General features: G+C 37.2%; 3 protein-coding genes across 5 annotated transcripts; 2 read left to right on the top strand and 1 right to left on the bottom strand.

Moving 5' to 3' along the window:
- Positions 1-2,622: 2,622 nt before the first annotated feature.
- ift57 (intraflagellar transport 57 homolog (Chlamydomonas)) lies at positions 2,623-7,649 on the top strand. Of its 2 annotated transcripts, none has more exons than XM_081374292.1 (12): positions 2,623-2,919; positions 3,013-3,163; positions 4,255-4,429; positions 4,535-4,653; positions 4,881-4,971; positions 5,454-5,525; positions 6,356-6,475; positions 6,575-6,646; positions 6,742-6,873; positions 6,970-7,032; positions 7,178-7,244; positions 7,344-7,649. In XM_081374292.1, coding segments are annotated over exons 1-12 (1,242 nt in total). In that variant the 5' UTR covers positions 2,623-2,918; the 3' UTR covers positions 7,523-7,649. The 2 variants fall into 2 exon arrangements, with proteins under 2 accessions (XP_081230418.1, XP_081230417.1); XM_081374291.1 differs by having other exon boundaries at positions 2,628-2,932.
- A 1,431-nt stretch (positions 7,650-9,080) lies between these two features.
- Positions 9,081-17,492, top strand: tmem71 (transmembrane protein 71). 2 transcript variants are annotated; one of them, XM_081374301.1, is made up of 10 exons: positions 9,081-9,193; positions 11,289-11,339; positions 11,450-11,498; positions 11,588-11,797; positions 13,157-13,338; positions 13,430-13,621; positions 13,728-13,794; positions 14,004-14,062; positions 14,469-14,518; positions 14,624-16,836. In XM_081374301.1, exons 2-10 carry the CDS (start codon positions 11,309-11,311, stop codon positions 14,645-14,647), a joined length of 864 nt encoding a protein of 287 aa, XP_081230427.1. In that variant the 5' UTR covers positions 9,081-9,193; positions 11,289-11,308; the 3' UTR covers positions 14,648-16,836. The 2 variants fall into 2 exon arrangements, with proteins under 2 accessions (XP_081230427.1, XP_081230426.1); XM_081374300.1 differs by having other exon boundaries at positions 9,086-9,193; positions 13,148-13,338; positions 14,624-17,492.
- Positions 17,493-17,876: 384 nt separating this feature from the next.
- Positions 17,877-20,511, bottom strand: apom (apolipoprotein M). The gene is made up of 7 exons (XM_081374305.1): positions 20,252-20,511; positions 19,406-19,545; positions 19,230-19,303; positions 18,663-18,770; positions 18,332-18,430; positions 18,143-18,179; positions 17,877-18,051 (listed from the first exon to the last, which is right to left on the bottom strand). Exons 1-6 carry the CDS (start codon positions 20,375-20,377, stop codon positions 18,151-18,153), a joined length of 576 nt encoding a protein of 191 aa, XP_081230431.1. The 5' UTR covers positions 20,378-20,511; the 3' UTR covers positions 17,877-18,051; positions 18,143-18,150.
- Positions 20,512-24,698: the final 4,187 nt, after the last annotated feature.

The raw sequence follows: 24,698 nt of genomic DNA, 5'->3' as shown, positions 1-24,698 counted from the left end.
TAAATTAGAATTGATTAGCAAGAGATAAAAAAGATAATTAAATGGGGTGCACATAATTAGTCAGTAGAATGTGAGGCTAAACCGATGTGTTTTCAGTCTGAAATGTGAGGCAAATGTTTGATCACAATGATTAGGAACCACAGTTTCCACAAATCACTTCACTCGATTGGGATGTTCTCTTTTATTCTGGATTTTATTTTGCAGTATTAATAAACACATATTTATACCGATTTCATCAGGCTCCGAAATTCTTCAAAAAGAACACAAAGAATGGCCTTCTCAGCTGCCATAGTTGCAACTCTTGCGTCATCAGTCCAGGGTGTTCAACGCATAGACATAATAAATACATCTGGATGTTTTACTAGTAAATTGCACCAAAATTCAGAAATCTTTGGAAGAGATCACTGAACATTTATCTAACCATTGCAAAAGTAAATTTCTTACTTATGTTAATTTTTCATCTCTATTTTTAGTGTTTATTTTAAATTAGACAAATCTGATATTATTTGAGTCTCCAATGTGTTATTTTACAGTTGATAATGTTCTTTAATGCTTCGCTAACTAGCAAGAAGACACTAGCAGGGTTTAAATCCCAGTTGTGCAGATGGGGCATGTTTTAACAATGCACAAAGTGCCCCTATTAGAACTATGCTATTCTATTCCATACTTTTATACATTTTATTGAGAAAACATGAGAAAAAGGTGAATAAAGACTGAGAAACACTACCGTCACTGGCAGGAACACCACCGTCTCCGGCATGGACACCACTGTGACCACCGTCTCCGGAATGGACACCACCGTCTCCGGCACAGACACCATTGTCTCCGGCACGGACACCGGCACAGACACCACCGCCTCCGGCATAGACACCATCATCTCCGGCACGGACACCACTGTCTCCGGCACGGACACCACCGTCTCCGGCACGGACACCACCAACACCGCCGTCTCCGGAAAGGACACCACCGTCTCCGGCACGGACACCACCGTCTCCGGAAAGGACACCACCATCTCTGGCACGAACACCAATGTCTTCGGCATGGACACCACCATCTCCGGCACGGACACCAATATCTCCAGCACGCACCGTCTCTGGCACGGACACCACCGTCTTCGGCACGGACACCATCTCTGGCATGGACAACAACGTCTCCGGAAGGGACACCAACGTCTCCGGAACAGACACCAACGACTCCGGTATGGACACCACCGTCTCAGGCAAGGACAACAACGTCTCTGGAACGGACACCAATGTCTCCGGAAAGGACACTAATGTCTCCGGCACGGACACCATCTTCTCCGGAAAGGACACCACCGTCTCCGGCAAGGACACCACCGTCTCCGGCACGAACACCAATGTCTCCGGCACGCACCGTCTCTGGCACGGACTCCAATGTCTCCAGCACGGACACCAATGTCTCCGGAAAGGACACCACCGTCTCCGGCATGGACACCAATATCTCCAGCACGGACACCACCATCTCCGGAAAGGACACCCCCGTCTCCGGCAAGGACACCACCGTCTCCGGCACGAACACCAATGTCTCCGGCACGCACCGTCTCTGGCACGGACTCCAATGTCTCCGGAAAGGACACCACCGTCTCCGGCACGGACACGAATATCTCCAGCACGGACACCACCATCTCCGGAAAGGACACCCCCGTCTCCGGCAAGGACACCACCGTCTCCGGCACGGACACCACCATCTCCGGAATGGACACCAACTTCTTCGGAACAGACACCGGCACGGACACCACCATCTCCGGCACCGACACCAACGTCTCCGGAATGGACATCACCGTCTAATACAGTGGTCTCAAACCGGTTCCACGGAGGGCCTAGTGTATGCAGGTTTTCTCTTTTACTTTGAACCAAACTGATTGAGTAGGTCACTAATTGGTTAAGATCTCCCCTCACCTGGTAGTCTAGCTCTTAATTGGGTACTAATTGAAGGGAAAGACCAAAAACATGCATACACTAGGCCCTCCGTGGAACCGGTTTGAGAACTCTGGTCTAATATAAAAAATGTACATTGTTAGCAGTAGCAATTCAATTGTTACTTGTAGAAATCCAATTCCAGATATCAATAATTATAATTTTAACTAGTGACAATTTAATTGTTGATATCAAGAATTCATATCCTGGAAATGAATAAAAATTTAAACGGCTTGCCATACTCCTTCACGATCACACTTTGACATGATTGATTACATATGGCTCTGGTTACAAGGTAGGCTAGTTTTTGACGTTAGAAACACCAGAAACACCAATTCTGAAGAATCACGTGACACTGAAGACTGGAATAATGATGCTTTGCCATCACAGAAATAAATTGCATTTTAAAATATAATCAAATAGAAGACAGTTATTTTAAATTAAAATATTTCCAAATATTGCTAGTTTTGCTGTATTTTGGATCAAATAAATACAGCGTTGGTGAGCAGAAGATACTTCTTTTAACATTAAACAACTTTTGAACAATAATCTATGATAAAAATAAATAAAATAAATAGATAAGCATTTCTTAAACTTTGACTATGTGTCTATTCATGGATCAGACAGGAATGTAGAGAGATAAGAATACAACAAGCATAACCTTGTCTGTCACCGTTTCTTCTCCGCTCCAGCGCGTGGCAGCACTATGAGATTCTTGCACAAAACGTTCAGTCAAACAGTCATATTAAGAGTCTTGGCTTGTTATTGCCGTTTTATTTACAAGTCACATATGTTATATCATTCATTATTGCTCATTGTTTATTATCATCCGTCACTATTCAGTACTATTATTTTGTTTCCTATCATGGCCACCATCGTGTCTGACGTCATTCTTGGCGACAGTAACTACAACATCCTGAGTCCCCTAATGTAACGTTAGCCTGCAGCCTGCGGGAAACGACCTGACAAAAATACACAGAGAGTAGGAGAAATATGTGTGTATACATATATATAATGTGTAATTAAGCTTTAAATCTCTTTTGCCTTTCCAATAAAGCTTTTTGAATGTGAACAGTGAGAGAGAGAGGGATGGCGGAGGAGGAAGAGCGCGGACCCGGTTTGGTCCATCAGACGTTCGTGCTAATGGAGGATCTGCTGGATAAACTCAAAGTTCTGGATTATGAGCAGCAGGTTCTGGACAAACACAACATCAAACCTCTGTCCAGGTGAGAGACTCAGAATCGCTACTTTATAACGTTAGATTATAAGGCATGATCATGTTTTATATGCTGCCTTCACGTGCTAATGTTATCCGAATTATCGTGAATACTAAGTTACTAACGTTAATTTCCTAAGAATTGGACATGCACTCTCATGTCAACATTTGAATGCGATGATCTCGTAATCACAACTGGGAAGTAGGAAATTTCCGATAGCACGTAAAGGCAGTAATAGTATATGCTTTTTTTCATTTTCACTTATTTAACAAATTTATTTTGGTTTATTCTATTTGTGCATTATTTTGTGTATTTATTCTTGACACTTTCTCACATTTATTTTTATTTTTTATTTTATTTTTTATCTGCTTGAGATTTTAGGGTTTTTTTGTCAGCATCATTAATACTTGTCATGGGCTACTTTGCATTTGCTTGGTTTCTGATTTTTTTATATATATATATATATATATATATATATATATATATATATATATATATATATATATGTAGGCCTACATTTCACAATAATATGAATATTATTTCTGGCTCAGTTTTGGAGATTCTGGCATAATATTGGTCCAGTTGTGGGTGAGTTCTGGGGGGTAAAGGTGGTGGCAGTTTGGCTCTATTCTGGCTGACATCTGGTGATTCTGGCACTGTTGTGGGCCAGTTATGGCTGATTTCTGGGGACATGGAAGAAGTTGTGTGTGAGTTTTGGTCTGCTTCTGGCATGGATCTGGCCAATCTTGGGCCATAATTCCATGTGGTATGTGGTGTAAACTCACAGCCGAAATTCAACCAGATTCGGCCCAATCCTAATTTGCTATATTTGAAGAATCATCTAATAATAAAATCCAAATCACAATGTATATTTTAATCTTGTCCTCATAGAGACTTATAAACTTAGCCTATAACTTATAAAGAGTAAAAAAAGAAACTTTTGAACATTTGAAGCAATTGCAATCTCAAGCAATCGTGAAAAACATGACATGGGTTACTTTTAAGTAAAATTCCAGTAATTGATTTAAAATCTGTATACTGGTTCAGTGTTTCTTCTCAAATAGAGATTTGTTCAAATACATGTTTTCTGTGTTTTTCAGGCATTATTTTGTCTCTAGCCCTCACGTGTTGTCGAATCCCGGAGAGCAGTTCTATATGTTCAGTGTAATCGCCGCCTGGTTGATTTCCCTGTGTGGACGGCCGTTCGATGCACCGCAGGAGTACGACGACCCCAACGCCACCGTCTCCAATATCCTGTCTGAGCTGCGTGCCCTGGTCAGACATTATCACAGTGATGACACCCTCACAAGTGTGCGTAGATGCATTTGGGTTTCATGATTATCACTGTATGTATGTGTGTGAATGTGTATTTGTTTATAGGGTGGCCAGGTTGATTTCCCCCCATCTAAGCTGAAGTCTGGATCTGGAGAGCATGTCTGTAATGTTCTAGACCAGCTGGTAGAAAAAGCACTAAAGAGTAAAGGATTCATCTGGAACAGGTACACATATACATAACGGCACACACCATGAGCTAAATGCAGGTTGGGATGATGTTCTTTGCTACTTTAGTTTTAATATCAATCTTGTTGTAGTAGAACCACAAATTTCACCAGGGCTAACACACTTTCTGTTCCCACTATACATACACACACACACACACACACACACACACACACACACACACACACACACACACACAATAACACAGGCATTTTCTCTTTATCAGGCCTCTGTACCCGTCTGTGGAGGTGGAAGATGATTGTGTGCAGGAAGATGATGCTGAGCTCACACTCAGTAAAGTGGAAGAAGAGATGACAGTGAGTCACACTGAAACTTTATTCTAAGCTAAGCTTCCCCTTCCTGAGTTACTGCTGCTATCTGTCACGCTCTCCTATTAGCAGTTTTTTTCACTGTTGTAAATTGGATTGAGTAATCTAGCTCAGCTGCTTGTTTGTATAAAAAAAATACCTTGAGATATAAATGCCATTTTTATATATTTAATTTTAAGATCTTTTTTTTTATTTTTTTTTTTGCAATTTATGTGACTTAAAATTAGTATACAAATGTGATACCTTACTTTTATTTTGGATATTGTTTTGCATCAAAGCAATGAAACGTATAAAAATCAGATGGGTGATATATTTTATCAACAAAAAAAGAGAATATCATAATATAAATGTTTGCTACTATCGCCCACTCCTAATTCATACAAGAGGAAGACATGACAGTGAATCACACACACACAGACTCATGTGTAAAGTGAATCACACATACACTCATTAAAAATGTGGCTCTTCAGCAGGAGGATGAGGAGTATGAGGAAGAGGACGGACTTGATTTAGATGCACTGAAGACCAGAACCAATCAGAGTGTGAGTTTTATTTTAAATATTGGCATGTGCATTTTATATAGTTATTATACTGTATGGTCTTTCTGAATACTCAATTCTGATTGGCTGGAAGGTGTGCATTAAAAGAGTTTAATGCACAGCTAATTCCAGTCAGTTTAATTACCGTTCTATATCAATGCGCTGTTTTCATTGTAGCACACACACAATCACTTGCACACTGAGATCAGAGATCTGCACACACAGAAACGTGTCGCTGCCCGCAAATTTTAATTTTAATAATAAAAAAGCGCCACTACTGAATCACTACATTATACTTCTCAGCATTAAATTTCTCTCTCTCTCTCTCTCGATAATTAATCCAAATAAATGCTAATTCGTTCATTTAAATAAATGTGATCTTACAACACTGCTTCATCTCTGTGTCTTATTTAAAGCAAGCAGAATGCTAGATATAATGAGCCGTAACACAAAAATAACTGTCATTTTTACTTCTATAATATTAATATAATATTGTGCTACAAACATCATTAACATCTTTAACTTGTCAATGCTGGCAAATGACCATGGTATAAGCAGGAAATCCACGGCTAGCTGTGCATTATCCCTTACATACAATATAAACGTATTGTATTACTTATTATATTACATATAATATAAACATATAATTTTCTCTGTAGATTGTGAGTTGTTCCATATGAGAGGTGATATTTGTGTGTGTGCTACAACGCATGAATAGCCCAGTCTTTTATACTAGTTAGGAGGGATGTTTATTAATAACTTAAAGAACTAGTACTTAACATTTTACCCAGTATGTACAGTAAAAGTCAACTGGTAGATATTTGTGTGTTTAGGAGCTCAGCGGTTCAAGGCCTGCAGTGGTTCTGGAGTCAGATGTTGATGCTGCTGAGTGGAATCTAGAGGTGGAGCGAGTTCTTCCACAACTTAAAGTCACCATCCGCACCGACAACAAGGTCTCAAATTCTGCAACCTTTAATCGCTGTATCTCACCTGCATGGTGATGGAGAGACTCTGATTGGCTGAATACTGAGTAACAGGTTACTGTGTTTCAGGATTGGAGGATTCACCTTGATCAAATGCATCAACATCAAGATGGCATCAACACGTCCTTGCACGACGCCAAGGTCATCTATCCATCCATCCATCCATCCATCCATCCATAGATAATAATGTGAAATATTAAACCTAAGTATGTATATATATATATGTGTGTGTTCAGGGTTGTCTGTTTAAGCTGAGGGAGGACATCAGTAAAACTCTGGAGAAAGTAAGCAGTCGTGAGAAATATCTCAATACTCAGCTCGAGCATCTCATTTCAGAATACCGCCAAGCACAAGCACAGCTCAACAAGGTGAACATCTTGACCAATCAATTCCCAAAAATGTGTTACTTACCCTCAACCAGTCAAAACACAGGATGGTCAAGCGCGTGTGTTTTTGTTGGTCAGGTAAAAGAGCTTTATCAGCAGGCCAGTGGAGGCGTCACAGAGAGAACCAGGATTCTGGCTGAGGTGAGTCTAAAAAGACATTGCAAGAGTCACAGAATATATGCATTACAATGATTTGACCATCTTTTGGTTACAACAGTAACAATTAAAAAGCATTGTGTTTTTAATAAATGAGTGTACACAGCCTTACTATGTCCACATGCTTCAGATCAGCGAGGAGCTAGAGAAAGTAAAACAGGAAATGGAAGAGAAAGGCAGCAGCATGTCTGATGGAGGTAATCCGCACGCACAACAAACACTCTTTCACCCTACTGATGGTGCAGTTTGTTTATGTGAGCTGGAGTTTATGCTTGTCCATGTGTTTTGTGATGCAGCTCCAGTGGTGAAGATCCGTCAGAGTCTGACCAAGCTGAAGCAGGAGATTGAGCAGATGGATGTTCGGATGGGAGTGGTGGAGCACACGTTACTGCAATCCAAACTCCGAGAGAAAAACAACATGACCAGAGACATGCATGCTACACACCTATTAGAGCCTAACGCACAGACTTACTGAGCCAAACTCACAGCTGGTGATGTTGTATGTGTTGGTTATATTTTATATAAATATTCTGTTGGGTTTAAATGTTTTTACGTGTAAATAACTATTGAACAATAAAATAAATATTCTCACTAGACCCTTCACTCTCAGAGTTTTATCTTGCGTAACCGTCCCCAGAGAATGGTGTTGGAAGTAGAGGCCCCTGAGTTCAGCATTACACACACACACACACATGTTACTGTTCCATGATGTCATCCTCACACATTGCAGAGAAACACTAGAGATTATTCTAGTCTAATTTAGTTCATTTGCACAAGCTCAATTTATCAGTCCACATCCCCGGGAAACATTTGTTGAGTCTGTGTTCAGCCTAAGAACAATACTTGTTGAAATTCTCTCTTTTGAATTGTAATATTTACAGGAATTCTCAAGTGAAAAAGAGTAGTAACAGCAACTATAAATGGTGTAATAATCAACTATTCAACTGAAGATTCCTAACTGGGAATTTAAATGATGAATAATTAATCCCAGGAACCATTTACAAACTTAGAACTTGTCTTTTGTCTGACACACGCACTAAAAGCTGACATAAAATCAGAAATACAGTTCCAGAACTGCATCAGTCTTTGTACTTTTGAGATTCTGAGCCTGAATATCTGGTGCTCCAAAAGCTCGGACATTTACATTTAAAGGGATAGTTCATTAATCATCTTTTCACCCTCATGTCTTTTTTGAAGAATATTTTTGTCCATACAATGGAAGCCCATTTCTGCAACAAAACTTTGATAAATCATATTTATGATGCAAAGTCTTTATGACAAAATGTATAAATCATCATATACCAAGTCATAATTCTGAGACAAAAAGTAGAAAATTATGTCATGCTAATTCATAATTATGCGATAAAAAGTGTAAATATGACAGTATGACTTTTTATGTCAATGTTTATCTTATAATATAAGAAAATATATTTATATATATTTGTTATAACTGATTTTTTCAGAATTGACATTTATTTGTATAGCACTTTTCACAATACATTTAGTTTCAAAGTAGAAAATGCATGTTTCTACATTACAATTTAGAGTAATCTTTTATAAGAGGTGACTTTGTCAAAGTAATATCCATAAGTCAGAAATGTACAGTACAGTATATATAGATAATATAATTATTATTATTATTATTTGTTTATTTTTTTGGCAGATATGGGCTTCCATACAATGGTAAACAAAACGGCTATTTCCCACATTCTTCAAAATATCTTTTGTGTTCAGCAGAAGAAAGACATACAGGTTTCTTTTTTTGACAGCCTATGGTTTTGAATGACATAAAGTAAGTAAATGATTTTCATTTTTGCGTGAATCTTGTCCAAAGTGAAATACATAATTAATATATAAATACAATTAATTTGGTCAAATATTTTTGCATTACTGGTGCATATACTTAAGATAAGTTTTTTTTCGAACAGCGTTATTTTGTTTTGAGCTCGCTCTCTCTCTCTCTCTCTCTCTCTCTCTCTCTCTCTCTCTCTCTCTCTCTCTCTCTCTCTCTCTCTCTCTCTCTCTCTCTCTCTCTCTCACACACACACACACACACAGACAGACTGAAGGCGTGGTTCTTCGTGCATGCCAATGTTTGTAAGTAAGCGGACAGACAGCACCGCTATCCGCATTCTCCGTGGTTTAGGTAAGTGTTGTTTTTCTCTTCTTTTTTAATCGTATTTCTTCTATATGTTTTGTGCAGTTACGTTAGAAACAAGGCAGATTCAGCGCTAAATAATGTGGCGAGAAGAAACCGGATGTTGTATCACATTACGCTTCAGCACAATCACCTTATATATTATTTTTATACTCTGAGATTTTAGATTTGTGGATTTGTATGTTTACCATGTACATATAAACTCCTGATATGTGTGTCAATGTGTCTCGCGCATAGTAAGTTAACTGCTGCAGGCCGAGCAACAAAGACTCGAGGAGCGTCTGAATGCAGAATTAAACAGACAGGGCATTAAGATAACGAGGACGCCAGATGTCTTTTTTATTCTGAGTTAAATAACAGTAGATATTATTAATTATTATTAATATTAAGTCAAATGATTTATGAAAACTGAAAGGTAGACCATTTTATTTATTAAGAAAGGTAGACCAAAGTGCTGTAGGCTACTTTAAGATTATTTTTTTAAAGTAACAACAAGTAAACAAAGAAATCTCATAAAACAACTAAAAGAACTGAGAAACAGACAATGCATCAAATATTAATATTAGAAACATCAACATATTTTTTCTCTAAAGTCTTATATGGGTTAAATGACAATTTCTCATTAAATAATTAGGCCTAAGTATATAAGAATGGAAGTAAAGCCAACATAAATAAATTGTTATTCAGAGCTTATGTATGAAGCTCTGTTTGTGTGCATGTGTGGTTGGCATGCATTTCAGTAATGCTTTGATATTGCAGCTACTCATTTCACTAAACACTCTGCTGCAATATCAACATTTCCTCATAATTTGTTTTCCTTGTTTTTAATGTATTTGCAACTTTCAGTTATACTAAGGATGTTGTATTGTTAATATTGTAGTCCTTGTGTTTCTAACTCACAGAGACTACATGAAATGCGTGTGAGGGTTTTGAGGACTTTGAGGTCTGTTCAACCGCAAACATAAGTTAAAGAAGTCTGTCATGTGATCACTCTGGGAACTGATTTTTGAGAAAACAAACAAGCTGCTTTGTGTGTGTGTGTGTGGGAGACAGAGAGAGAGAGAGAGAGAGAGAGAGAGAGAGAGAGAGAGAGCATGGGATATTGTGCTCCCTCATTCGTTGCCGTTGGTCTCCTCAGCCTCTCTTGATAGCAGCTGCAGTAGAACACACATGTATGACACGCTGATCAGCCAATCGTTTATCTCCAGGCAGGAAGTAGTTAACAGGAAGTACAGTAACTGGTCTCCACCTACTTTGCCAGCATCATCCCCTTTTGAATCATCATGGCTCCCTGATTCCCCCTCCCCATCCCACTCCCTTTCCATCCTGTCAGACACCCCTCCCCATTTTTCATTCAATACATTCATGAAATACATGCATTTTTTGTACATTTGATCTACAAATATTATCTAGAAAAAACAACAAAAACTTCAAATAAAAAAACACTATAAATTATAGTCTTTCCTCTCATTTGACCTAATTTCTTTAGAAATCCATTACAAAAAAGCATGCCTGTAATTCCATTTCCACATCATAATTTTAAATTGATATACATTATATTTTATTTTACTACATATGTAATCCGTAACCATTTATTTTTTGTGTTTTTAATATTTCTGTGATTTTTTTATTATTATTTTTTTATTATTTTTTTCGAAAAAAAATTAACATTCTGTTTAAGACTAAAATAAAAACATTCTGTTTGTTTTATTAATGACTAGCTCTTTAGCAGAAAAGTGATGGATCTGTAAAAATTCGTTCATTTGATCCTGTTTCCAGAAAGCAAATATGGACTTGTGTTAGTGACCTTGTATTATTTTGTCTTTTTCATTCTTTACAATCACCATTCATCAGTACTGGTTTATTCATATCCATATATAATCATTTGCATTTATATGTATTTTTGCTTTGATTTGATCTTCGTTTTAGAATGTTTTTGTTTGATGTATGAATTATTCAAGAAGATCCATGTGAAGAACAAAAAAAGAAATAATAGAAAGAGAAATAATTCAAAACCAATATGTGTGCATTTGGTAGATTATGTACTATCCATTTGAGTTGAATATTATTTTGTGTATTACAGGTTTGGCTACAGCATAAGCAATGGCTTTTTTCTTCAAAGGAGCGGTTACAAGTATGTGTGCCCTCATATCACATCTCTCTCTCTCTCTCTCTCATTCTCCCTCTATCCTGCGCACATTCATTGATAAGACTGTTGTAATGCTGACCTGGTGTTTGTCATAGGTTCTCCGATTAAGACCAGGAGGCAGGAGGCTGAACATATTTGTCACAGGTACGAGCATGTAGACAAGCAACAGCGACACATCTTTATAGGTTCTGCCTTGCTGTTTTCTTTAAATATAATGCTGTTTCTCTTTTCAGTCTTGACGTCTCCCACTTCTCTGATTCCTCCTATGAGTGTTTTTCCACCAATCCGCTGACAGGCTCCGTGTGTGCGTGTCGCCGAAGCCCCCGCCTACTAGCCAACGGTTATTACGTACTGACAGAGGACAGTTTTAGCACAGACGACGAGGGTAACGTCACCCTGACTCCCTCACACACCAGCGTCTCATACAAAGAGAATCTTGTCCGGTGAGATTCATGACAGTGTTTGTTTTTGTTGTGTGTGCTGTGAGTATGAATGAGCTGGATTGCAGACTATTTTTTAAAACTTTAAATGTTTGTTTCTCTTTGCTTTATTCATCCATGTTCAGGTGCAGTTATACTGAAGTTAATGAAATGGATTTCGTTCCACCTATGCTAAAATACATTACACATTTACAGTATTTCCGCAATATAGTGTTGGGTCTCGTACTTGATTTCTTAATTAGAGAGCCAGTTAAGCAGAATTGCAATGTTTGTTTAAAAGCAATGATTTAATACCTTGCTTTCCAAAAATATTGGTAAAACTACATATAACATTACATGACACTCTGAAATTTATCACAACAATAGTTTAAATGCCACAGCTTGCTAAAGTCACACAATATGGTGCCAGTCAGTCGACACAGTGTTTAATTTGAATCAATTTACACATTTAGAACAAATTCATTTGTTTACTTTATTATTTGTTTATTTATTATCTATTTAGTATTTGACATTGAATATTTAAAAATATATATATTTATAGCCTATGTCTAGTGATAAGAAAAGGCTTACATGCAATGACATTTTGAACGTACTTGAATTTGTAGCAAAAATGCAACGCTGGCCATTATGGGTCAAACTTTTTCTATTGTTATCACTCAGTTGGAGCCTATTCGATGAATGATACAAAAAAAACTTTTTTAGGTGATTTCTTAGATGTATTGTCATTATTGTCTCATTTATGCCTATACAATAGCATATATTATTTTTAAATTGGGTGGTATTAAAAGTACTATATTATATTTAAAATATGCTTTGAAATTAATATTTATTGCAACATCTAAATTGTTTTAAACTTTTCATGACTGTATCTTTACTGGTTCAAAAAATTTATATTTCCAAAAATACATTGTGAATTCAAAACTTTTACTTACTGTATCAAAAAATAATGGTAACATTTTGCAACCCTAAATGTTGCAATTTTTTAGCATTTTGACTCATTTATCCCTGACGCAAATTTGCCTAAACAAAATTTAAGTGTGTGTGTGTGTATGTGTTTGTTTAACTTACATTGTAAGGACCAAATGTTCCCAGAAAGATAGTAAAAGTCTGACATTGTGTGTCCATTTGGTCGGGCTCCACGAGGAAAACAGCTTATACATTTTTATGACGTTTTTTGAAAATGTAAAAATGCAGAAAGTTTTCTGTGAGGGTTAGGGATAGGGGATAGAATATACAGTTTGTAAAGTATAAAAATCATCATGTCTTTGAAAAGTCACCATGAAACATGGACACCCAACGTGTTTGTTTGTGTGTGTGTGTGTGTGTGTGTGTGTGTGTGTGTGTGTGTGTTAGCATATTCAGACGAAGGCGCCGGGCAAAAAGGTCACTGGCCAGCCTTCTGAGTGATATGAGCCAATCATGCCAGTCCTGGCTGGAAGGAAGTGTTTTTAGAAGATCTGACCCGATCACCCCAATCCAGTTATCATCATGGGAGGAGCTGGACCACAGCTATGAGAAAGATACACCTATCAGCTTCACCTACGGTTTGGGGGATTCTAGTTTTGGAGTTAAAGAAATAGTTTAAAATAGTTGCCTGTTCACTTTTTGTAAACATGTGTGTGTGTTCCTTTATAGATCCCATAGATCCTGTTTCCTCTTCTGATAAAGTGCCTCCTCAGACTCAGCTTGAAGAAGAGGAGGAGCCGCCGTGCGAGTCTTGCTCCGGCCATGAACAATTCAGCCAATCAGTGAGCGGTCTCCTGGATGTTCCTCCCCCATCTGTCTGTCACCTCAGTAGTTATAGCTCATCCAGCAAGACATCGTCAGGTGAGAAAAAAGGGCGAATGAAAGAACTACAGCTCCCATCCTTGCCTACAGTGAGTTTTGATGAATATGGAAAATAAGAAACAGATTGTTATTGTATTTGTTTCAGAAACTGTGTTCTGGAAAGTCCTTCTCCTCATCCTCACTCTGTGCCTCTGCATTGCCATCTCCTCTGGGTAATGAAAGTGTGTGTGTGTGTGTGTGTGTGTGTGTGTGTGTGTGTGTGTGTGTGTGTGTGTGTGTGTGTGTGTGTGTGTGTGTGTGTGTGTGTGTGTCAGTGAGAGAGAGAGAGAGAGAGAGAGATTTCTGTCTGTGTGGCTCATTAGTAGTGAAAAAGGAGCGGAGCTTTTCTTCTCATTGATTAATGACATCATAATCCTCACAGGTGGCTGCTGGGAAGTGTTTCTGCAGCCGTGGCATTCATGGTTCTGCTTTCATCTATATGTGAGTAACCAAATCAAGTAAAATAGCAAGCTTAGTCACTATTATTCTTCTGTAATTCTGACATATTCTTTAGTGGAAAAATACACTTTGATGAATTGTTTTTTTGAGTTACCAGATTGAGCCAAGTTATTATATTTTTAAAATGACAAAGACAGACATTTCTTTTAAATAATGTGCTCGAATGATTCATGCACAATGACCAGAAATAATATTTTTCAAGTAAAAAAAACATTATTACTGAATCAACTATTTCTGAATCAACATCCTTGTTGAACAACATGAAAACACAGATTTAAACCAGTCAGACTTAGGGCGGGCGGGCTGGTCGATATTTATATAATAAATCAACCTTATTTCTCTATTATTTTAGGAGTAAAATATAGTAAAATCATTTTCTCATTCTCAGGTATGTCTAAACCTGGAAGCGCAGTGCACTGGAGGAGAGCAAAGACTGAGGTGAGAATCTGCGTCTGCGACTCCTGACTGTATGAAGCTTCTGTACTCAAGACAAACATGAGACTAAATGAAGAATCTAACATCCATTTTGTGTCTCTACATCAGGACATCACCTCCAGAAACGAGTGAGGAGGAACCATACACACATCTGTGTGAAGCCTGTCCAGAGGAAGTGAGTGTGTGGACACACATCCTGCATCAGCGTTAAATATTAGTTATATATCAGTTTTTGTAGTGGTATTTTCACTGATCAGCTAAAGAGTTCTGAATAACAATTATAGAAGAGTAAGTTTAACAGGACAAATGATGGCAAATTACTGTCACGGGAAAATAAGTATGCGTTTTTAAATAGATGGACGGACATATCAGAACAATCATTGAGTGAAAGTTTAAGAATTTGATGGATTTTCCTAAATGAAAGACTGGATTGCATTCTGGGGGATTCTCTGCGAGTCAGTGGAGATTCCCTGCTTTACAGAACGTAGAAGTAAAATGTGTCAGTCGTGTTCGTAAAATGCATCAGCTTGGCTTGGTTGGGCTCTTAAACTGGTGACCAGGGCATCATGTGTTATTGCTCAGCTTGTTTAGTCAGATTATCAGATACTGATTTTCAAAATATTTTGCTGCAACACCCAGTTTAATATAATGGCTTTGCAGAAAATCTTTAAAGCTACACTGTGTAGGATTTTCTCCCATCTAGCGGTGAAATTGTTTATGACTACCAAGTGAATATTACTTTCTAGCCCCTCCCGTTTTGAGGGCGTTTTAACTCCTACGGTGGCCGTATTATTTCAAATCTGCCGGCAGTCGCGAGTAATCTCCCCCTCGCATTCGTCACGGTGCCACTGAGTGTAAAAACGCGAAAGGCGAAGCTTGAATTTCCAGGTATGTCCCTCTTTGGCTAATGTATTTTCAAGATGGAGGCACAACATGGCTGCCGCCATTCGAGCGACTCGCTCGTATGTATTCTAAATGGCAGATTCTACACTCACGAGAATACTTGAGTAGTTGGTATAAGTAATTACACATTAATAAGTACATATCATTTTGAAAGAACAAAGTGTTTTTTTGCAAAGAATCAACTTAAAAAAATACACAGTGTAGCTTTAATTTTTGAGAAGTTGTAGCTAAAGAAGTGTCCATTTAGCTTTACACAGATGCCTCATATTTGTCAAGTGCCTTTGTTATACAAAACAGGAGTGTTATTGCCATTTGCCAGGGTTAGTCACACATCTGTGCTGCTGTGTGACTCAAGAGGGCTGAAATTTTAATATGCTATTTTGAAATGCTAATATGAGTGCAATAATTAGATTTATTATAACGGTATTGCACTAAAAACAGGATTTAATGCTTTTATATCACAGGGGCTTTCTCTAGATTTCTAAGACAATTAAACCCTGTTTGCAGGGAATTAGTGCTGCCAAAAGAGAACATGTTCTCGATTTACTGTATAATATGTGCATAATTTTGTCACGTTCATACAAGGCATCTGATCTCACAAGAAATTTAAGGGTAAATTTCTGTGTCTGTACAACATGACCAAAATGTGCAACTGAACTATACTTTGGAGGGAATGTTGTTTAACTTGTCTTTATTAGTATGGCAAAACATTTCTTACAAAGTCTCAGAGTTTGTAGGAGTTGGAGTTTTTAAAGGCAGCTCAGTTTTGAAGAGAACAAAGACATTCATGAGGAAGCAAGCAAAGCAAGGATAAAATGAAGTGTTCAAATGTTCAAAAGTATCCTAAAAATCGGAAAGCAAACATGTTTGAGACCAAGCCAAGGTGAATAAGTGCATCATTCAAATGCATTTATATTGTAGCCAATATATATCTAATGTGTTTAAATGAATAGTATTGTCTTCAGTGTTTTTATAAATGTTTTTGTAGTGCCCATGAGCAAAGAAACATGTAAGTGCACGACTGAATGAATATCGCTCTATAAAATAGCTATTAAGGATTCTGTGTGTATCATTATTAAGGGCCAAGCACAAAGGGTTCAAAGGTGAGGATGTTAAAAAGGATTTGAGGCTGTATCTCAGAAAAAAATGTATGCCTTAGCACAATCCCATATTAAAAGGCTGACAGCGCCACCTGTTGGTCAAAAGTTATGAGTAATTCTATTTATGGACTTCAGCTTGAAGTCCTAAACTCCTCACCGGAAATTCTACGTCCAGTCTGACTTGAATAACATTTACATGATGATATTGCCGCTGTGCCTGGTCCTGTAATTGCTGCTTGCAGCTATATTTATAATAATAATAATTGTTAGATGAGGAAGATAACCAATTAATCCTTTATATCCCGTGAGAGATCATATAAAAAATGTTGAAAAAAATACAAAAAAGATTGTGTATTTTTTAAACTCTATTTATTATTACCTTACAAATTATTTAATAAATAAATCACTGGGTACATAGTTAAAAGGCAAGGTGATTCCAATACAATGGCTTTAAACCATTGACAAATTGTGTTTGGATGTAATTTCATGCCAAAGCATGCTGTAAAATGGAAGTGCTAGAAACGCATCGTCTGCTGTGTAAAAAAGTTTGTACTAAAATGGCCTCATTACTGATCTGTTACAGAATTCAGTGAGGCAAATTAATATATTAAATATAAAATTATTTCCCTGCCTTTGAGCTTTGATGACTGTAGTGAACCCATAACTGCATTTAACAATCTGTGTCACAAGAAAACTGAAGATTACTGTAAATAGTAAAAACTTTAGTTACTGTGTATTATTCCACTGCATGTGAAAGTAAAATGTGAATAGTATGTTTCATGTATACAATGTAAAATCTAATCTTAAAAGGAAATGCATTTATATAATTTGCACAAAGATAATTTGCCATGTTAGAAAGTATTAAATGAATAGGCTTTAAAACAGATGTTTTTTTTAAGGTTAATAGTTTTACAGTGTATTTTTGTGGGGTGGGGTGGGGGGTTACCCATTTTCATCAATAAAGTTTTATATACAAACAAAATAGTTTTATTTCTTTAATCAAGTTACACTGCTATTTTTTTTTTTTTTTTTTACAAATGCATACTCTTTTAGCCAGATCTATTATGATTGTTTTTTCATTTCACACAGGATCGGAATCACTGCAATTGATTGTTCTTACTAATATATTTATATTAATATGTAATGTAATGCTGATGGACTGAAATATACAGTTTGGTTTATTTGTTAACAGATTGGGTACCTTAAAATAATTCATGTAATGGTGGCAGGATGAGAAATTAACCAGGATGGAAAAGTGATACTTCATGAATCTAAAACACAATTATGAATTTTAATACCATCAGTTTTTTTTTTTTTTTTTTTTTTTTTTTTTTACAAATGCAAAACACAAACTGTTTCATTGAAATATTGCTTTAATTTATTTTGAAGAAATCCCATTCAGTAAAATATATCAAATCAGAAAATGCAATTAATAGATCAGTCACTAAGCCCGTAACAGTGATTCCTAATGTCCATCAAAGCAGTAATCTATTGTCGATCTGGACTATGAAGATCTCTGCAGCTGCTCGTGACCTTTAGCAGAGAGAAATTGTGCAAAGTAAATAAAATGTGCAATTTTCAGTGTAAACAGAAGTCAGTTTAGAAACACAATGTTTGCACTTACCCCTTTTTTTAGGCTGCCTCATCAAGTGAACAATAACCTGAAATAAATGATATATGTATGATAAATGTAATTTTACATAAACTATGGAACAACATGCTCATAATATCATCAGATTGCCGGCCTTTGTTTTGCAATACTTAAGTTTCATGGTCAAGAATTAAATGTGTAAGACACAAACTTTTGGCCAACCTTGTTTTAGAGGTGCCTGTGCGAAATCTTCCATAAATACACACTCCATTTTTGACTTAAATTCCTGTATCACTTCATCTGGTATTTTTTGACTACGAGCTGCAATGGAGGACAGACAAACAGAGAGGCATTATGAATAAAAGTCAGTTGTGCAACTGAATCCCTTTGCATTGGTGGTGGCTGTACATGCAGCACATATTCAGTATTAAAGGTTAGGTGGGTGCATGTTGAATTATATGTGTGTGTGCATTTTGTCTTCTTTAAAGTCAAGTTTAACATGTTGCTTTGATCACATAGGTGGAGAGGTACAATGATCAAAGATGATACTGACCAAATAACGTAGCACTTATTTCCTCGTCTTCATCCACAAACAGTATTATGATGCATGAAGAGCACTTAATGAACTTGCCATCCCAGACCAGTGCAATAGTATCTAAATCTGCTCATACAGTGACACATTTTAAAGGGGAAATAATATCATGAGAAATTATTCATCTTTTGAAATAAACTAAATTATGATTGACATGATTATAAAAGGATCTCTGAGAAGGAAATAGCATGAATCAACCCAATCTCACGGTAAAACGTAGGCTAACTATCTTATTTTATGAGATGGCGATTTTGTATGAATTCGTATGTAAACTGAACGATAATGAACGATTTCTAGAAAAAAGTTAAGCACGAACACGAAGGCCCTCCTCCCCTAACTAACCGCCACTAGCTTTTAGAAAGATCTCACGAATTCATACAAATTAGACCCAACACACAAAATAGTTACAAAGTAGCCTACCATGAGACTGCCTTGCATGGACCCTTATGTGATGTTAAACATGAATAATAAATGTTGAATTATTGTTTAGTCTGATCAGGTTGTATGTTAGGCTACATCCGTTCCTACCACTTCTAAACAGGAAATGCTCCATCAAAGGCAGAGTGACGTAGGTCGTAGTATTTTTCTGACACTGATCTCCACTGTGGTGATACAAACAAAATTATTTTAATATACTTGAAAAGTAATAGAACAGTCCATATGTGTGTGTGTGTGTGTGTGTGCGCGCGCAGTTTTCCACTCACACGCGAGAGCTTTCAGTCACAGTCAGGGTGGTGCTATCGACTCTCTGGATGTGAAGCACAGAGCTGTCGGTGCTTTCGAATGATTTAAGATCGTCTTCATCCCATACCGCCGCTGCCACAAAATACCAAGAGCCCATATACTGCACAGGATTTTTAAAAATAAATATTTTAACAAATATTGGGACAAGTAGCCTATATGTGATATCTACAATAATAATATGCCTCCAGTGTTTTGCCACTTATTAGGCTAATGTGAATAAATTCAGTTCATGTGTCAAGTTCTTAATAATCACACAAATATAGGCTATATATTACAAACAACTCTACATTCTTCCACATAGCAGTGTTATTTTAATTTTAATTTTGGTTTAGGCTATTGATTAGTATTTTGGATTAGTTTATATTTTATGTTTTTCATGTTAATTCATTTTAGTTACATTTTTTAGTCATTTCACTGTGATTTTTTTAAAAATATTGCTATTATAGTTTTATCTATTATATTTTCATTTATCAAAATTTAGATTTGTTTTTATTTCAGCTGTATTTCAATGAACAGAAATGTTTTTAATAGCTTTAGTTTTAGTTACTGATAATAACCCTTCCACAAAGCCAAGACTGACTTTGGTGACATTACTGTGCTGCAAGGTCATGAGCGTTTAACACAATTCAGATATTTTATATGTAACGAGTCACTAAATATTTTACATGAATTTACAGAACATCTGGAAACTGAAGCAGGCATTTAGGCAAAGATGAGCACAATATTTACCAGATTTTCAGCTTAAAAAAATAATCTTCAAGGTTATGAATTCACTATACAGTACAAGATGCATGAAATCCTCTTACCTCATCAGTAGTAAAAACAGAAGTGGAGAGAGGGGCTGGAGGAAGACATGGCACCATGACCTGCATCCCAGCATAAAACAGACCAATTAGTGAACCGAAGGCACCCCATAATGTGCTCATAAGCATGGCTGCGTCAATGAATGCGATACACGATACACAACGAATGCTGATGTCTTCTAACTGACAGATGCTTAGACGGAGATGTTTTAATACAGTGCTTGAGGGGACTTTCACCCCGATTTGTTAGCCTTTCTCTGTTTGTTATATATTCTTGTAATGGTTGTTTTTGTGTTTGTCAGAGCAATGTGCAAATACACCCCCCCCAATACACCTGACCTTGTTCTAGATCACTGTCCACATACCCTGCAGAAAAAGTCAAGCCAAAACATTCAAAGGGAGGACTATGTGACAGTGTGGTTTAGTTTTCTTAATGTCTCACAAATAAATCTTGATGATAAAAAAGAAATATCACAGAAGAGATCCCTTACTGTTTCTCCGATAATGAGATTATCAATAAAATAAAATGGAGACTTCTGCTTTAGTCCCATTTTTCCATTCAATATATTTGTGACCTTTGGAGCAACAGTTGGGTTGCTCTTCAGTGCAAAATGCAGCCTTGTCACTGTCGCTTTGCAATCAAACCTTGAAGTTATTTAACCTTTTTTCTTTCTTCTTCTTCTTTTTTATTTATTTTTAATATAATTTGTTCATATACATTCCCTAGATGTCTATGTGGAAAGTGTACATGATTTTGTGGAAATAATTTTTTTTTGTTGAAAAAACTTTTGTTTTTTGTCTGCTGCAGAAAATTAAACAAACAAAAAACATTACAGTGGTCAAATAACTATGTTTACTTTAAAAAAACGTTTCGATGTTTATTTCAAAACAATCACTTTAGTTAAGTTTGCACTATTTTCTGTTTATTTTGATTATTTGTTTGATATTTGATTTTTGTTCAATAAATATACTGTCATTAAAATATTTTAATATAAATATATATTTTAAAAATACAGCAACAAAATTATTTTAAAAGTAAAGATTCTGAAATGATTGAAGGAGATCCCATAACAAAATATAGATTTCCAGCAGTAACATTAAACAATATTTTATTATATATTATTAATATATGACGGTTTCATTATAAATATGGTGATTTTATATTTTAAGGTGGACATCCAACTTAAAATATAATATTTACTGTCATGTCAACAAATGGAAAGGTCAGCTGTTTATTAGCATGTTAAAGGGGTGGAATAATGCCCCTTTTTACAATTTGTAAAATAAGACTCTGTTGTCCCCAAAAGTGTGTATGTGAAGTTTTAGATCAAAATACCCCACAGATACTTTTTAACAGCATGTTAAAATTGTTCCTTTTTAAGGGTCAGTAAAAACGCATTGTTTCGTATGTGTCCCTTTAAATGCAAATGAGCTGCTGCTCCTGGCACAGAGGGCGGAGCTTCAAGAGCTTGAGTGTGTATTAGGAGCTCCGATTACCTCACACAGACAAGCACTAAAATGGCAGAAACTGTTCTGCCTTTTTATGTTTAAATTGGAATAATGGAGAGACTCAAGCTAGGTTTATCTGCACTAGCGTGAAGGTGCACGCGGCAAAAATGACATCATTGCAGTCTGGGCATTGGTTGCGCAAGACCCCATTTCGCTTGGCGGTGTGCACAGCAGATTTTGTAACAGCGCGTGCGGCTCCGCATCCGAAGATGTACGACTTCGAGGCGGATCTAGCCAAGATGTTGATGTTGTTTATGCTCAAACAGCAACATTACACACTAACTAAAGTTAGAAAAGTGAAATCATAATCAACCACCCCTTTAATTATTGAACACGCTGTCAGAACAAATTAATTATGGCTGTGAATAGGCCACATGCACATTGCAAGGTGTACAAATCCAAGAAACAATGTCTACATATGTAACCAGTTTTTAAAGAAAGAACGTAGCTTTGCATTTGTGTGACTTTAGCCTTTTAAGTGGACTAAACTAATTCATTTCTTTTTTTCTCTCCTTTGTTCATATGCAATGTTTATTTCCAATAAAACTGTCATTTTCAAATAAGTATCTATTAATTAGTGAAGTTGAATCATTAGAACCCTCACAGTTCAAGTTCAAGACCTTTATTTGTCCCCGAGGGGCGATTAGTTTAGATGCAGTAACAAAGTTAATATACATTACATGACAACAAAGTACATGTACAAAGTTAACAGTACAGTACATGACAACAAAGCAACAACATCATTGAAAATGATCAGACAAATGGATAAATGAATATCACAAACATTTAAGGGGGGGTGAAATGCTCATTTTCACTCAATCTCCTGTTAATCTTGAGTACCTATAGAGTAGTATTGCATCCTTCATATCTCCAAAAAGTCTTTAGTTTTATTATATCTATAAAAGAAAGATAGGCTGTACCGAGTCTTTCCGGAAAAACCGAGCGGCTGGAGGCGGGCCGTGTGGGCGGAGCTAAAGCTGTGCTAACCGAGCTAACAACACACACAGGGACATTTGTTTAACAGTTTTACTCACGGTTCCAACGCACGACCGCGAACCTTTATCATTGTGACTGGTCGATCCTTAAGCATTAGACGATCTGCAAATCCGTCGATCTGGGCTTTGTTTATAAAACATGCGTCGTTGAAATGCAGGGAACAAACAGTCTTACACTACTCCGTTGATGATGCTCTGAAAAAACAAACTCCATGCACTGGTCCGTTAACGCTGGGTTCTTTGGGAATCTGTGCAGGGTTGTCTTGCCCTGGCAACCAAAAACCCACTTCTTTGGTGACATTGACTTCCCTAAAGCCGAGCACAGCGTTTTGATGGGTGTACTGCTTTCGCTCTCTTGCTATGGTCTACGAGTGCCCGCAGTTCTTCCGGCAGAAGTGCCCTTAGGACCCGTATAAGGAAATTCCGCTACATCTGACGTCACACATGCCCATACTCGAAAAAAACTTTCCGAAACTTGTGACAAACTGGAAGGAGCATTTTTGGAACAGAAATACTCCTTCAAACGTACAATTTAATTTCTTAAACTTTGTCCATGTTTAGCATGGGAATCCAACTCTTTAACAGTGTAAAAAACTCAGTATGCATGAAATACTGTAGCATTTCACCCCCCCTTTAAAGTTTAAGTATACCTCATGTGCAGGCGTTACCTCTTTTTTACAGAGTTAAGCAGAGAGATAGCGGAGGTTACAAAGGAGAATTTTTATCTATTTGTTTTGGCGGATGGCTGACAGTTAGTTTTATCTGCTGAATCCCGATGATTTTGCTGCTAACTTTATTTACCATTGCTAATGTGTTTTTCCATTTTAAGAGAACAAAGAGAAGCATACCAGCAAATACATGAAAAAGTAAAAACTGACTCAATAAAAGATTTATAAAACAATGTCATCAGGGATCTGTCCACTTGAAACTTAGCTAGCTTTCTCAGACAGAAGAGACGTTGCTGACCTTTCTTACTCAGCATGTCTGTGTTTAGTTCAAAGGTCAACTTTTTATCAATGATGATTCCCAGATACTTGTACAACTCAACAAATTCAACCTCTTTTCCATCTAATCGTTTTTTCAGGAGTTGGATGGTGATGTCTAAAATCAATGCATGTCCTTTGTCTTTGTAACATTTAAGTCTAAAAAAGCTTCTTTGCACCAGTTTAAAAAATATGGTATACCGGGCCGTAAGATGTTTCAGTGGTGTCCAATAAACCTACTATGACTGAGTCATCTGCAGACTTTACAATATAGTTATTGGTCAGTTCACTCCGGCAGTCATTAGTGTACATAATGTACAGAAGAGGAGAGAGAACACAGCCTTGAGGGGAGCCGGTTGATGTCACTGAAATTCCAGAAAGATGTCCATTTACTCTTACTCTCTGTGTCCTGTTAGTGAGAAAGTCCAAAATCCAGCCCACCAAGTTGCAGTCCAACCTGAAATTTTCTATGAGCTTCTGCACCAATAAATGGGGCTGGATAGTGTTGAAGGCAGATGAGAAATCCACAAACAGCAGTCTGACATGGTTTTTATTACCCTCTAAGTGCTTGTATATGAGTTTAAGCAGAGTTATAGTAGCATCCTGCACCCCCCTGTTGGCTCTATATGCAAACTGCAAGGGGTGGAGGAGGTGTTCAATTCTACCCAGCAGTTCTTTCTTTATAATTTTTTCAAATGACTTCATAACTAATGAAGTTAGAGCCACAGGTCTCTAGTCATTCAGAATTTTTGTCCGTTCCAGAGACGTTGGTGTCCGTGCTGGAGACGGTGGTGTCCTTTCCGTAGAAGGTTGTGTTCGTTCCGGAGACGGTGGTGTCCGTGCCGGTGTCCATTCCGGAGAAGCTGCTGTCGTGCCAGAGATGTTGGTGTCCGTGCCGGAGACGATGGTGTCCGTGCCAGAGACGATGGCGTCCGTGCCGGTGTCTGTGATGGAGCCGTTTGT

Source organism: Scardinius erythrophthalmus, assembly GCF_964197995.2.
Source record: "Scardinius erythrophthalmus genome assembly, chromosome: 9".
NCBI lineage: Eukaryota > Metazoa > Chordata > Actinopteri > Cypriniformes > Leuciscidae > Scardinius > Scardinius erythrophthalmus.
This window is presented reverse-complemented; position numbering and strand designations above follow the sequence as displayed.

What these genes read in the sequence shown, in the direction of transcription:
- apom (XM_081374305.1), bottom strand. Translation starts at nt 20,377, where the DNA reads ATGCTTATGAGCACATTATGGGGTGCCTTCGGTTCACTAATTGGTCTG. An exon ending in CTGTTTTTACTACTGATGAG is followed by an intron (nt 19,546 to 20,251) that starts GTAAGAGGATTT and finishes AATCCTGTGCAG; the next exon opens with TATATGGGCTCTTGGTATTT. An exon ending in ACAGGCACCTCTAAAACAAG is followed by an intron (nt 18,180 to 18,331) that starts GTTGGCCAAAAG and finishes CATTTATTTCAG; the next exon opens with GTTATTGTTCACTTGATGAG.
- ift57 (XM_081374292.1), top strand. An exon ending in AGACCAGAACCAATCAGAGT is followed by an intron (nt 5,526 to 6,355) that starts GTGAGTTTTATT and finishes TTGTGTGTTTAG; the next exon opens with GAGCTCAGCGGTTCAAGGCC. An exon ending in CGTCCTTGCACGACGCCAAG is followed by an intron (nt 6,647 to 6,741) that starts GTCATCTATCCA and finishes GTGTGTGTTCAG; the next exon opens with GGTTGTCTGTTTAAGCTGAG.
- tmem71 (XM_081374300.1), top strand. Translation starts at nt 11,309, where the DNA reads ATGGCTTTTTTCTTCAAAGGAGCGGTTACAA. An exon ending in TACAAAGAGAATCTTGTCCG is followed by an intron (nt 11,798 to 13,147) that starts GTGAGATTCATG and finishes TGTGTGTGTTAG; the next exon opens with CATATTCAGACGAAGGCGCC. An exon ending in GGAGGAGAGCAAAGACTGAG is followed by an intron (nt 14,519 to 14,623) that starts GTGAGAATCTGC and finishes TCTCTACATCAG; the next exon opens with GACATCACCTCCAGAAACGA.